Source organism: Panthera leo, chromosome E2, assembly GCF_018350215.1.
Source record: "Panthera leo isolate Ple1 chromosome E2, P.leo_Ple1_pat1.1, whole genome shotgun sequence".
In the NCBI taxonomy this organism is placed as follows: Eukaryota; Metazoa; Chordata; class Mammalia; order Carnivora; family Felidae; genus Panthera; species Panthera leo.
Genome location: NC_056693.1, coordinates 12,687,149 through 12,699,796, shown reverse-complemented (window position 1 = coordinate 12,699,796; position 12,648 = coordinate 12,687,149). Strand labels below are relative to the sequence as shown.

The 12,648-nt window shown below is 53.3% G+C and overlaps 2 protein-coding genes across 4 annotated transcripts; one reads left to right on the top strand and one right to left on the bottom strand.

Moving 5' to 3' along the window:
* Positions 1-3,169: 3,169 nt before the first annotated feature.
* ZNF428 (zinc finger protein 428) lies at positions 3,170-8,428 on the bottom strand. Of its 3 annotated transcripts, none has more exons than XM_042918238.1 (2): positions 8,348-8,428; positions 3,170-3,844 (listed from the first exon to the last, which is right to left on the bottom strand). In XM_042918238.1, exons 1-2 carry the CDS (start codon positions 8,421-8,423, stop codon positions 3,333-3,335), a joined length of 588 nt encoding a protein of 195 aa, XP_042774172.1. In that variant the 5' UTR covers positions 8,424-8,428; the 3' UTR covers positions 3,170-3,332. The 3 variants fall into 3 exon arrangements, with proteins under 3 accessions (XP_042774172.1, XP_042774173.1, XP_042774175.1); XM_042918239.1 differs by lacking the exon at positions 8,348-8,428 and adding an exon at positions 5,933-6,252; XM_042918241.1 differs by lacking the exon at positions 8,348-8,428 and adding an exon at positions 5,957-6,252.
* Positions 6,120-8,609, top strand: SRRM5 (serine/arginine repetitive matrix 5). Its single transcript, XM_042918233.1, is given in 2 exon segments — positions 6,120-6,182; positions 6,184-8,609. Coding segments are annotated over 2 exon segments (2,268 nt in total). The 3' UTR covers positions 8,389-8,609.
* The last annotated feature ends 4,039 nt before the right edge of the window (positions 8,610-12,648 follow it).

Genomic DNA, 12,648 nt, shown 5'->3' with positions numbered 1-12,648 from the left:
TCAGGTCATTACGCTTTGTCCAAACCCACAGAAGGTGCAACAAACACCAAGAGTGACTCCCAGTGTAAACTATGCACATTGAGTGATTATGCTGTGTCAATATAGGCTCATCAGTTGTAACAAACGGACCACTGTGGTGGGGAATGTGGATGCCAGGGGAAGGTATGCGTGTGTGGGGGCAAGGAAGTACACAGGAAATGTCTCTTATCTTTCCCTCAATTTTGCTATGAACCTAAAACTGCATTAAAAAAATAAAGTCTGGTTTAAAAAACAAACAAACAAACAAACAAACAAACAAAGCCCTGTCTCAGGGCAGAAGAGGGCTTAAGCATGCTGCTCCAGGAACTAAAATCCATCCGTGGTGTTTTAACGAGCTGTGAATTTCTGCCTTGACGATCTGAGATTCATTGATGTTAAGCTGTGATGGCTATGAAAGTCTCAATTCAAAGAGTGGATAAATGTCAGGTTCCCAGATTCTGAGCTTCTAGGATGAAAAGTGTGGGCTTTGACAGATGCTTTGGTATGAGATCCTGTAACAGGCATCAGGATGCAAACGCTCTTTGTGGCCAAGCAGGGTACCATAAGCAGTGAAGCAGGCAAGGTGTGAGGGGTCCAGATGCCACATGCTGAGGAATGGGCACGTGGGAGGGAACGCCCATTAGCAGGAGGTAAGCCTTCCTCAGCTCCAGAAAGCTACTGCTCCTTGGGATTGTGGGCTCAGCGATCGAGATCTCACGATTTTCAAGGGAAGCCAAAAAACCTCCCTTTTGAGGTGAAATCTGCCCAGTTTTAAATGTTGGTAACCCACATGATTAGAAGACCCCAGTAACTCTATGGAGACCAAACACGCTCCTGGCCAGTCAGACGGTGGCTGTGGAGAGCCAGGCTGCCATTTCTGGTATGTGGCTCCATGGTTAAGAAGGTACGCACCGCATCCAGTCGTCTGGAATCACAGCTGCGTTCTGCTTATTAGCCGTGTGACCGACCTGTAGCAGCTAAGTCAAGTTCCCTGTGCCCTAGCTGGAGCGGCTGTGAAATGGTCACCATAATAGCCCCTGTGCCTCTAAGGGCTACGACGAGGACTCAGACATGGGACGCAGAGCCCAAACTGGTAGAACAGCCGACAGGGCCCGGCCCTCTGCCTCTCCCTGACCTTGCCCTTCCCCTAGTCTTCCCCTGCCTTCCTCAGCAACGGGTCTCATGCCCTAAGTGTTCTTCCGCCAACATCCCAAGTAGGGCCCCACTTCAGAGCCTTTGCACTCACTGCTCCTGTAGACAGTGCAGGGGCCCCACTCTTCCCTACTCCCCATCTCTGCCTGAAGTCCCCCTTTCCCTGAAGCCTCCACGACCACCCTCTTTGGAGCTGCCGCACACACACACACAAGCCTCCCCACCCACTCTGTTTCTCTCCACAGCACTTACTATCTTCTAACGTTCTATACTTTTTATATATTTTACTTAAATATCTAAGTCTCTGTCTTCTCTATAATAGAACCTCCACAAAGGCAGGGATTCTTGTTCATCATGTTTACTGCTCTGCTCTCAGCTCCCAGAATAGTGCCTGTGTCTGGAAGGTATTCAATACGTCATTGTTGAATGAATGAATAAATAAATAACAGCCCCTACCTCATAAGGATCCGATGCGATTGTCCATACAAAGCGCTTACAGGGCCTGGTCCACCGTGAGTGCTGCTTTAATGATGGCCATTATGGTCATTCAGGTTCTATTCTTGAAGGTTCTTAGTTGCCAAGCTTCTATGAGTTAACACACGTAAAGCGCCTTAGAACGGGGCTTGGCACAGAGTAAATGCTCAATAAATGGCAGCTATCATTATAATTAGGCTTCTATTTTCAAAGGAGCTTTGGTGCCAAACTTCTATGAATTAGCACGTCCCTTCTCAGAGCGAGAGCCAAGGTTTCGACAGAGCTGTGAGGAGCTGGCCCTCTGCTCCCCTCTGCCCTCATCCTTCCAGCCCTGCCCTGACAGGTGGCAGGCTCCTGCCTCCTCCCACCCAAGTGCACAGCCCCCTCGCTCTCTCTGGTCTCTGTCACCTCCTCAGGGAGGGCTATACTATTTAAAATGGCAACCGCCTTCCAGGAGCGTTCTCCCTTCTCTGCTTTATTCTTCTCCACGGCATCTACCACCACCCAGCATTCCCTCCAGCTTGATTACTATCTGTCTCTACCAGTGGCCCTGCCCACTGCCCCCCCCCACCCCCCACCTCGGCCCCATGTAAGCTCCAGGAGAACAAGGATTTTATGTTACTCACTGCTAAATTCCCAATGCTCGGCATACAGCAGGGACCCACAAGATACTGCTTAAATGAATTAATGGATCACAATCCCTTCCTCACAGAGTTATTCTAAGGACCTGATGATCTCATGCAAATAAAATGCAGCACTCTGGAAGTGCTGGGGAAATGGCAGCTGTAATTATAATTAAGGTTCTATTTTTGTAAGTTCCTAGATACACAACTTCTATGAGTCAATATATATAAAGCTCTTGGACTGGCACTTGGCACCCGGGAAGCACAGCTCTGATTATAATTAAAGTCCTCTTTGTAAAGGTTCTCAGGCAGTGGCAGAGAACATCGACTGTCCTCCACAAACCGTTTTCTGCTTTCTGGGCACTGGCTAGACCTGCCTTTCCCAGACTCCCTTGCAGGGAGCTGTGGTCATGTGACGAATTTCTCGGCAAAGGAACGTAACTAGGAGCAGGCTGTGCTACTTGCAGGCAGGGGGGCCTGTCCGAGATCACGTGTACCTCTCCAGGCTCACCTTCCTCTTCCACCGGCAGGGCCCAGGCCACGGCCACTCAGCCATGACCATGTGGACGACAGCAGGCTTAAGGGATGGCCTGGGTCCCCAAATCACTACATGGAGAAGGGTCGCCCACCTACTGGAAACACCCACCCTGGACTCTATTACACGAGTGCGAAACCGTTGTGTTGTACGTCATCAGGTCTATGAGTTAAATATACGGAAGCCACCTGAACATAAGCCCTTAGTAAATGTTAATGGTCTTGGCTACAGTGATCTTAAGCTTCCCCCGGGGAGGAGCCAGGGGAGGGGGGAGGGGGAGGGATAAATGCCCCAGGCCCGCGCCTCGCACACTCAAGCGTTTACACACATGCATGCACGCACACACACCAAACACGCTGGACCGACACACACAGAATTCGGCTTTTATTCTGGCCTTCACACATCTACTGCTAAGACGACACAGATCGGCGGTACCCCGTCCCACATGACCGCTGCGACCACCCCGATTTCCTCAGCCCCCTCCTCCCACCCCACCCCTTTAGCCAAGCTCCCTGGGTGGGGGGCTCTGCCTACACCTCGCCCCGGGCATGCAGCATGAAGTGCCCGTGCAGCTCCCCGAGGTTGTCGAAGGAATCCTCACACTCTGTACAGTGATAGGTGCCCTCCTCCTCCTCCTCCTCCTCCTCCTCCTCCTCCTCCTCCCTCCCAGCTGGTCGACCCTCCCCAGCCCGAGGCGGCTCCTCCTCTTCCTCCCCGAGGGCCCTGCCTTCAGGGGCTGGAGCTTCCTGGGGGGCTGTAGCAGGGCAGCAGAGCCGGCACGGTGGGGTGCCTGGTGGGGCCTCCCCAAGGGGTGAGCGGCCACAGAGCTGGCAGGGCTGGGCTGGGGGGCCCGGGGGCTGGGCTGCACGGGGGGCCCGGCGGGACGGGCCCCCCCGGCCCCCCCCCAGGCGTTGCTTCACCTTGTAGCCAGGGTCATATTCAGGATCGTCAGTGGCCTCCTCCTCCTCCTCCTCCTCATCTTCTTCCTCTTCGGAGTCTGGCTCTGAGAGAGTGTATTCAGAGTCAGAGGAATGCTCAGGGCCTGTAGAGGGACGGACAGGGAGAGTCAGAGGCATCTGAGGACAGGGCTGTGCCCCTCCCGGGGCCCCATTCAGACTCGCCACAGTAGGGAGGGGACAGCCAGGACACAACCCTGCCCTTCCCCATGGAAGAATCCCTGTCACATGGAACACGGCCTGGCACACGGCAGACACTCAGTGCCTGTGTATTAAGCAGATGAATGTCTTGCAAGAACTGCATCTCCAGGGTTTAAGAAGGACAAAGTAACAGTAATAAAAACAGTACCAGTAACAGCATCCACTGCTACTTTAAGAGCCCTGTTCTTCTATATTAACCTGCCGAATCCTTACAACAACCCTTTGAGGGACGTACTGTTGTCATCCCTAAGTGACAAACGGGAAACTGAGCTACAGGGCGGTTAGGCGACTCACTCGCCTCCAATCACACAGCTCTAACAGGGAAAGCTAAATACGGGCGGCGGCCTACGCCAGATCATTTTAGGAAGACCAACACCTGAACAGGGTTCAAGCAAATTAAAACACATACATATATGATATGTGTGATAAATGTGTGTGTGTGTGTGTGTGTGTGTGTGTGCAGTTGAGTGAATGAAAATATTGATTTGCAAGTACAGATATATTGCTGTGATTTCATGAGCATGCAGAACACGTCTAGGACAAGTTTAGGTTAAAAAAGGAAAAAGATTTGAAGCCGCCATACAGGAAAGGGTGACACCAGTGCATGCAGAGCCTGGGTCTGGGAGGAGGGAGTCCCCACCACAGCGGCAGCGGTCTGCCAAAAGCATCCCCTAGGACCGCAACAGCCTTGCCCTGTGTCCATCCCGGCCCCTCTTCCTCACTTTCCTCCAGCAGCCCAGAAGGGTCCTGTGAGAACTGAGTCAGCCACACTGGGCTCCTCCACCCCGCAGGCACACACCTGCCTCAGGGCCTTTGCTACCTTTTTTACAGATAGACAAGGCTTGCTCCCTCCCCTCGCCACGTCTGCTCAAGTGTCACCTTCTCAGTTTCACCCTGGTCACACTGTCTAAACAGCAAATCCTTCCCCCTACGCTCTTAACCGCTTTGTTCTCCTCCACTTACTGTAGGTGACATCTACTCATGTGTTTACTGCCTGTCCCCCAAAGCAGGGACTTTGGTTCATTGCTGCATCCTGAGCATCCAGGACACCTTCTCTGTGCCTGGCGTTCATTCAATTTGTCAAACCTTTTCTGAGGCTTTTCACATGTGCTGTTCCCTCTGCTGGGAGTGGCCCAGCCAGGTTTTCCACATCATTCTTTAGGACCCTGTAGGAAGCCTCCCTCCTCAGTGAGACTGTCCCAGGTGTCCTAGGCAGCCAGTCACTTTCTTTTGCCCTCTGGCTGTCCTCACCCAGCCCTGAGGGCTGTGCCGGTACAAAGTCCTTTCCCACCAGACCTGAGGGCGGGCAGGCCGGGTCTGACTCACTGCTGGGTCCCCGGCATCACCCAGCTTAGAAGAATGGGTTATAAATGTTGGCCTAATGTCCCTCCCTGCAGCTCTCTCTCTTGTTTCTGCCTCTGTCCTGCTTTCCCTCTGCCGTTTAACATATGTTTCCTGAGGCCTCGGCATGGGCTGGTCCCTCTGCCTGGAAGGCTGTTTCCCACTCTGGCCACCTGGCGACCTCCTACTCATCCTTCAGGACCTGAACAGGTTCTGTCGTCTATGACGGTGGCTCCCTCCACCCTGGCCCTTGTGACTGTCCTAGAGGCTGTAGCCATCTGGGCCCCGAAAGGTCTCCCCCATCAGACTGGGAACCCCTTGAGGGCAGATCTGACTCATCTTGGGGTCCCCAACACTGCCCAGCCCAGGACGTGCGGGTCGAGTGAACAAGGGGGGCCCGAGGCCCTGATCTCCCCCATCACTCCAGGCCTTTGGCTCCGCTCTTCCCCCACCTGGTGACCTTTTCTTCTCTAAGAGCAAACCCCTGCTCCTCTTTAAGGTCCCAGCTCACACATCACCTCCTCTGTGAGGTCCTCCATGCCTCCTCAGGTGGTTAGTGTCTCTTGTCTGGGAACTTCTGCCCCTGCCCCCCCCTCCAAACCCCAACATATCCTGACCACGTGGATAGTGACCCGGAGACTCCAGGAAGGCAGGACCTGGGTCTGACCCATCTCCATGTCCCCAGCAACGCTGCATCCCCAGTCAGCCTCAGAAGATACTCGCTGAATGGCGGCCAAACATGGAGGCAACCCCTCTGGCCTTCACCCCTCTTTCTCCTCCTACCGCTGACGTCACACCACCCACCCTCCAGGGGCTTCAATGCCCACTATGACTTCACGCAGCTGGCCTGTGAGAGGCAGTCAGGTGGTCGTCCACGGCTACCAGGCCTTTCATGTCCACTGTGACTTTCAGGGTCACAAGCCCTTTTGTACCTACCATGCCTTGTCCACCTACGAGACCCTCAAAGCCCAGCACGTCTCCAGCATCCACTGGACCCTCGATGTCCCCCGTGCCTCCCAAGCCTCCCGCCTCCTTGAAGACCACCAAATCGGCAAAGCCCAACAGTGCTTCGGTGCCCACCAAGCCATCAACAGCCCCTAACTCGGTCACAAGCCCAAGCAGTTCTAGGTCTCCCAAGGGGGCAAGTACAAAGACAGCTGCTTCTAAACAGTCCAGCAGCAAGTCCCGAGCCCGCAATGGGACAAGAACACCCAGCAAAGCCAGCACCGACACCAGGGCGAGGAAGGCCAGCACCGACACCGGGGCGAGAAAGGCCAGCACCGACACCAGGGCGAGAGAGGCCAGCACCGACACCAGGCCCAGGAAGGCCAGCACCGACACCAGGGCGAGAGAGGCCAGCACCGACACCAGGCCCAGGAAGGCCAGCACCGACACCAGGGCGAGAGAGGCCAGCACCGACACCAGGGCCAGGAAGGCCAGCACCGACACCAGGGCCAGGAAGGCCAGCACCGACACCAGGGCCAGCAAGGCCAGCACCGACACCAGGGCCAGCAAGGTCAGTGGGGGAAGACTCCACCAGCGGAGGGGCACACACAGCCGGGGCAGAACTCCCAGAAGAAGGGGAAGCCGCAGCTCCAAGAGGTCACCCAGCAGAGCCAGCACTACCAGCAGGATGAGAACTCATGGTGCCACCCCAAGTGTGCCCAACAGGATGAGAACTCCTACTTCCCAGAAAAAACAGAGTGGGGGCAAGAGTCGCAGCCGGCCTAGAAACAACAACCGAGAAAGAAATAACAGCCAGCTTAGAAGTGTGAGCAGAGAGAAGAGTTACAGCCTACCAGGAGCCTCAGGCATGGGGAAGAGTTCTGGGCTGGCTATCACCCCAAGCAGGGCAAAGAGTTACAGCCCCACTGGAACTCCCTTCAAGGAGAGAGGTTCCAGCCAGTCTCCATCAACATCAAGGAGGGTAAAGAGTTATAGTCAGATGGTCACCCCTGGCAGGGAATGGAGTTACAGCCCAAGTGAAGTATCTAGCAGGCTCAAGAGTTACAACCAGGATACTGCACCCAGCAGGACCCAGGGTCACAGCCGGTCTAGCACCCCCGGCAGGAACCAGAGTCACAGCCGGTCTGGCACCCCCGGCAGGAACCAGAGTCAGAGCCAGTCTAGCACCCCCAGCAGGACCCGAAGTGAGAGCCCGTCTAGCACCCCCAGCAGGACCCGAAGTGAGAGCGGGTCTAGAATGCCCAGAAGGGCAAGAAGTCATAGTATGGTGAGAAGTCACAGTTGGAAGAGAAGCCACAGTAGAGCAAGAAGTCGTACCCGGAAAGGAACTCCCAGTCAGATGAGAAGACACAGCCAATCTAGAATCCACAGCAAGGGGGGAAACTATAACCAATATAGAATGCCCAGAAGGGAGAGAAGCCCCAGCCAGGAGAGAGATCACAGACGATCGAGAACACTCAGGCAGGAGAGAAGTCATAGCCCATCTGGAACCTCCCACAAAGAAAGAGATCACAGCCGATCTAGAACTTCCAGCAGTGAAAGGGAGCACAGCCGAACCAGAACCCCCAGAAAAGAGAGAAACCGCAGCCAACTCAGAACCCCTAGAAATGAGAGAGATCACAGCCAATTCAGAACCTTCAGAAAAGAAAGAGATTGCAGCCAATCCAGAGAGGAGAGAGATCACAGCCTATCTAGAACCTCTAGCAAGAGAGGTCACAGCCAATCTAGAACCCCCAGCAAGGAGAGAGACCATAGCCGATCTAGAACCCCCAGCAAGGAAAGAGACCACAGCCGATCTAGAACCCCCAGCAAGGAAAGAGACCACAGCCGATCTAGAACCCCCAGCAAGGAAAGAGACCACAGCCGATCTAGAACCCCTAATAAGAAGAGCAATCCTAGCCAACCTACAAGCCCCAAAAGTCTCAGCCAGAAGGATTCCACTAGCAGGGCACAGAGTCCCAGTCAGAACAGAACACCTAGCAAGACAAGGTGCCCTTCCCCCTCCAGATTTCTCAGTGGAGCCCCAATTCCAAACCAGGATGATATTCAAGGTAATGCCGCCATCTCTAAGGCTGCCTCACCTGGAGAGAGGTCCTCATCGTCTTCTTCCAAGCTGGCATAGCCCCCAGTCTCAGCTGGCTCACGGGTCTCTGTCATGGCCAGGGGAGGAGACAGGAGACAGGAGCAGAGGAGCAGCTAGGCAGTGTCCCTCCCCGGCCAGCTCTCCACAGCCACACCTCAGCCACAAGTTCTCCAATGCAGGATGTCAGCAAAGAGAGCGGGATGCTGGACGGGGGAAGGAAAGGCTTGTGGTGACTCAATAAATTTTTACATAGCACCTGCCTCTCGGGGCCCAACTGTGTGCTCAGTGCTGGGGGAAAGGAAAAGATAGCCCCAGCTCCTCTGTAGATCTTAATTTCCCCATCTGGGCAACAAAGCCGTCTGTGGTTCTTGTTCAGCGGGATGGGGAAAGGTAATATTCCAAATATTTAGCAGCGGGTACTAGCAGGGGCACCAATCAGAACTGAGAGTGGAACAGGGGCCTATCCAGGAATTAACGCTTTGGTTGCTGGACTGTGGGAAAGTCTGGGGGCTGGGAGAGGGTCCAAAGTGGCAGTTGGGGGTAGGGATTATTTGGCGTGGTGGTGATATACTAATCAGCCTAGAGGTTTCAATATTTAAACAAGCGGTACGGCCGCCCTAGTTCGCGTCAGCCCTAGTTCTATCCCTTGGCAAGATGGTGTCCAGGTCTGAACCCTAAGTCTGCCACATTCTAGCTGTGTAGTTTCAAGCAAAGGACCTAATCTCTCTAGCCTGTTTCCTTCTCAGTACAAAAGGAGCTTCCAGGGCTTAACTCATGCAGGCCTTATAACTATGTTGAGACAGACTGTCTCCTTTGTACAGATGAGGAAACTGAGGCACAGAGAGGGTTAACAAGTAGCTTAAGGTCACACCAACTGGTTGATGGGTGGACTAGGATTTGAAGCCATGTTATTCTACCTCTCATAAATGGCCCCTCAGCTGAAATTTTTTTTTGAAGATTCAGTAGGGCTCATTCGATATAAACCACTGGTATGTGGCAGTTACCGCAGTAACAGTGGCTGTTAATACTCCCACTCATAACCCTTTCTATACACCCCAGCCATTCCAGACTTATCATCTCTCCCTGTGCACACCAGGACTTTTCACATCTGTGGGTCTCAGCAAATCCTGCCACTGCTGCCTAGAATGTCCTCCTTCCCCACCGTCTACCTAGAGAACTCCTACTCGTTCTCCAAAGCCCACCTCAAACACAAGAACCTCTGTACTTCCTCCCAGCCCCAACACCACCTCCACCTCTTCCAAGCCTTCTCTGAGTCCTTTCCTTCCTATCCCTCTTCACCGTACCTACACACACACACACACACACACACACACACACACACACACACACAGCAGTTCTTTTGTCTTCCACTGTAATCTTTGGCAGTAAAGAGCTAGGAAGAGCAAGTCAGCGAAAGGACTGGCAACCTCAGCTACGCCTCTTTATGCCAAGGTCCGTGCTGGGTACTGGGTACACAGTGATGGGAAATACACAATCCCTTCAAAGCCTGTAAGTCAAGTTTAACGCTGGGGACCGGAAGAAAAAAAAAAAAAAAAAAAAAGATTAAAAGTGAAGCCTGGAGGAGGCTGAGGCATGGGAGGGCTGGTATCAGTGGTAAACGAGCTTTCTAAAGACACCCCTGAATCTGGGCTTTAAGGACAGAAGATTCATAACTGGCAGAGGAGAGTTCTTATAATACCCTATTGCCTGTAGGGTCCCATTTAACTGAGGAGTTCTACTTTAAGCCAGGATAATTTGCCAAATTAAGTAAATAAAAGCAGACAATGCTAGGTTAAATGTGAATTTCAGATAAACAACAGAAAATTATTTAATATACATAGGTTCCAAGCAGTATTTGGGATAAACATTCCTAAAAGATTATTTATCTGAAATTCAAATTTTAAGTGGATGTTCTATGTTACCTGGCAACCACACACTACAATCAGGACTACCCAGGAGATGACCTGGAGACGCTGCTCACCAGTCCAGCCTACCCTCCCCCAAGCCCACATCACACAAGGACCCTTCCAGCGTACTCCAGATGTTAGGTGGAAGCATTCTTTGGTGCAGTCCCATTCCTATAAGGATTATGGTGGCCATACTGGCTTCCACAATTTTAAAGGGTTATAAATGACACTCCCTCGCTACCACAGGGAAAACACAGTGCCAAGACCCCACTACATTCTGAACCTACAGCAACCAACTCCCAAGATGCCCTGTGAGAACATAAAAGGCACCCGTTCCCACAATGGAAGGGCAAGGAGGCCAGAGCAAAACCTTACAACAGACAATAAGGACCAGTTCCCACAATGCCCTGCGGCAATTCTTCCCAGGATGCCTTGGGCCTATAATGACCGCCTTTCAAGGTGCTCTGCGTCGAAGCACTCCAAGCGTCCAAGATGCTGAGCGGAAGGTGTGTGACAAAAGGGGCCGGTTTCCCAAAAGGAGCTACAATAATCCTTCCCAGAATGCACCAGGCCCATAACGACTAGCAGACCGACTCCCACAGTGCCTTAGGGCGGGGCGTCCCGTTTCCCCAGGATGCCCCAGGGCTGCACGGAGCCGTGTTGGGGGAGAAAAGGGAGCCTGGGTCTCACCCTCCGGCCATGATGGGCCAAGACCGCTGCCAGCTCGCCCCGGTGATGGGAGCCGTAACTCCCATCATGCAGCGGTGTCGTAGCGCCCGCTTCCCAGCATGCCCCGCGCACCCCTATCCCTATCCCGGACACTCACCGGCACTAGCTGCCCCCGCTCTGGCTCGGCGGCGGCGGCTGCACGCCCGAGCTCTGCGCGTGCGCTGCAAATCGGGTAGGAGGGTGTACAAGCGGCGTGAAGCGCCTAGGGCGCTTGCGCGGCGAGGTGGACCATTCCCATTGCACAGTGGGGAGAGGGGCTCTCCGAGTCGGGCCATCGACTAGGCCCGCGCAGGGGCTTCCGGACTTTGCCCCTTGCTGTCCAGGTTTACTTGGTACAGTCCGCAGCTAGACGGAACTAGAAACTGCGAGGCTTGCGCGTGCGTGAGCAAGCAGGAACGCGCCTTACAGAAAATGGGATGAGCTAGGGGTTGGGGGCGCCAACTAGGCTTGGATCTTGGATTTGAGGCTTATTTGCATAACCTTAGCGCGGGACAATGGGAGCCCTACGGCGCTGAAGGGGTGATTTGCATATTCCCCGGAGAGGCTGTACTCTCGAACGTCGTGATTAGCATATAGGGGGAGAGGGGTGGCGGGGGGCGCGCCTGAGCAAAGCGCATGCGCTTACGGATTGCGGACTAGCGAGTGGCCTTGTTTTAGTTGGCGTCAGTTTGCATCCGGAGAGGGGGCGCAATGGCCAAGACACTTACTCTCACAAACCCCTTCCCCCACCACCATCAGAAATATTTATTGCCGTCGTCTGTGTCAAGCCCTGTGTTGGTGGGCACCGTGGTTTCCGCAGTGAACGAGACATACCTGGCCCCTATCCTGGCACCCCAATCAGAGGAAGGAGATCCACACAAAATCAGAACCACAACCCAGAGTGGTCAGATTTGGGATGAGTGAAGCATAGGAAGCTGTGGGAGCCAGAGGAAGTGCCTGCCCCAGCCTGGAAAGGCTTCCAAGAGGTGGTGATCTTTAAGCCATGGATGAATAGAAGCCAACTATAGCATAGGAGTCCTGGCACAGGGAACAGCAAGGGCAGAAGCCTACAGGCAAAAAGTAGTGCATGGTTTGATTGAGAAAGTGATAGCAGCTACGTATGCCTGAAACAGAATTAAGAGAGGGGAAAGGCTCCTAAAGGTAGAGTTAAGAGCTCTGACTATACAGTTTGATGGCATAGGAAGCTACTGCAGTATTCCAGGCTTTTAGAATTGACTTATATTTTAGCTCAAAACTCTCAAGAGCTCCCATTATACTTAAACGTTGTCATGGCCCAGGGGCTATACATGTGGTCTGTTCTTACTTGTCTCTGACTTCACTCACCTCTTTATCCATCCCTGTGTACCTCTACTTCCCCTCAAACACCAGTCCCCACCACCTCAGGCCTTTGCCCTTGCTGTTCCCTTTGCCTGAAAATGCTTTTCCCTCTGATCTTTGACTCATCATTCATATCTTGGCACAGGTGTCAAACAGGCTCTTCCTGATCTTTCAAAGATGGCACGTCGAATTTGCATTAGAGAAATGAGCAGGATTGTGGATACAGCAGGATTGGCCACGAGTTGATGGTTGTGGGAGCTGGGGTGAAGGGTGCATGGGACTTCATAGTCCTGTTCTGTCTACTTCTGTATTTGAAGTTTTCTATAATAAATTAATAGTACCCCAT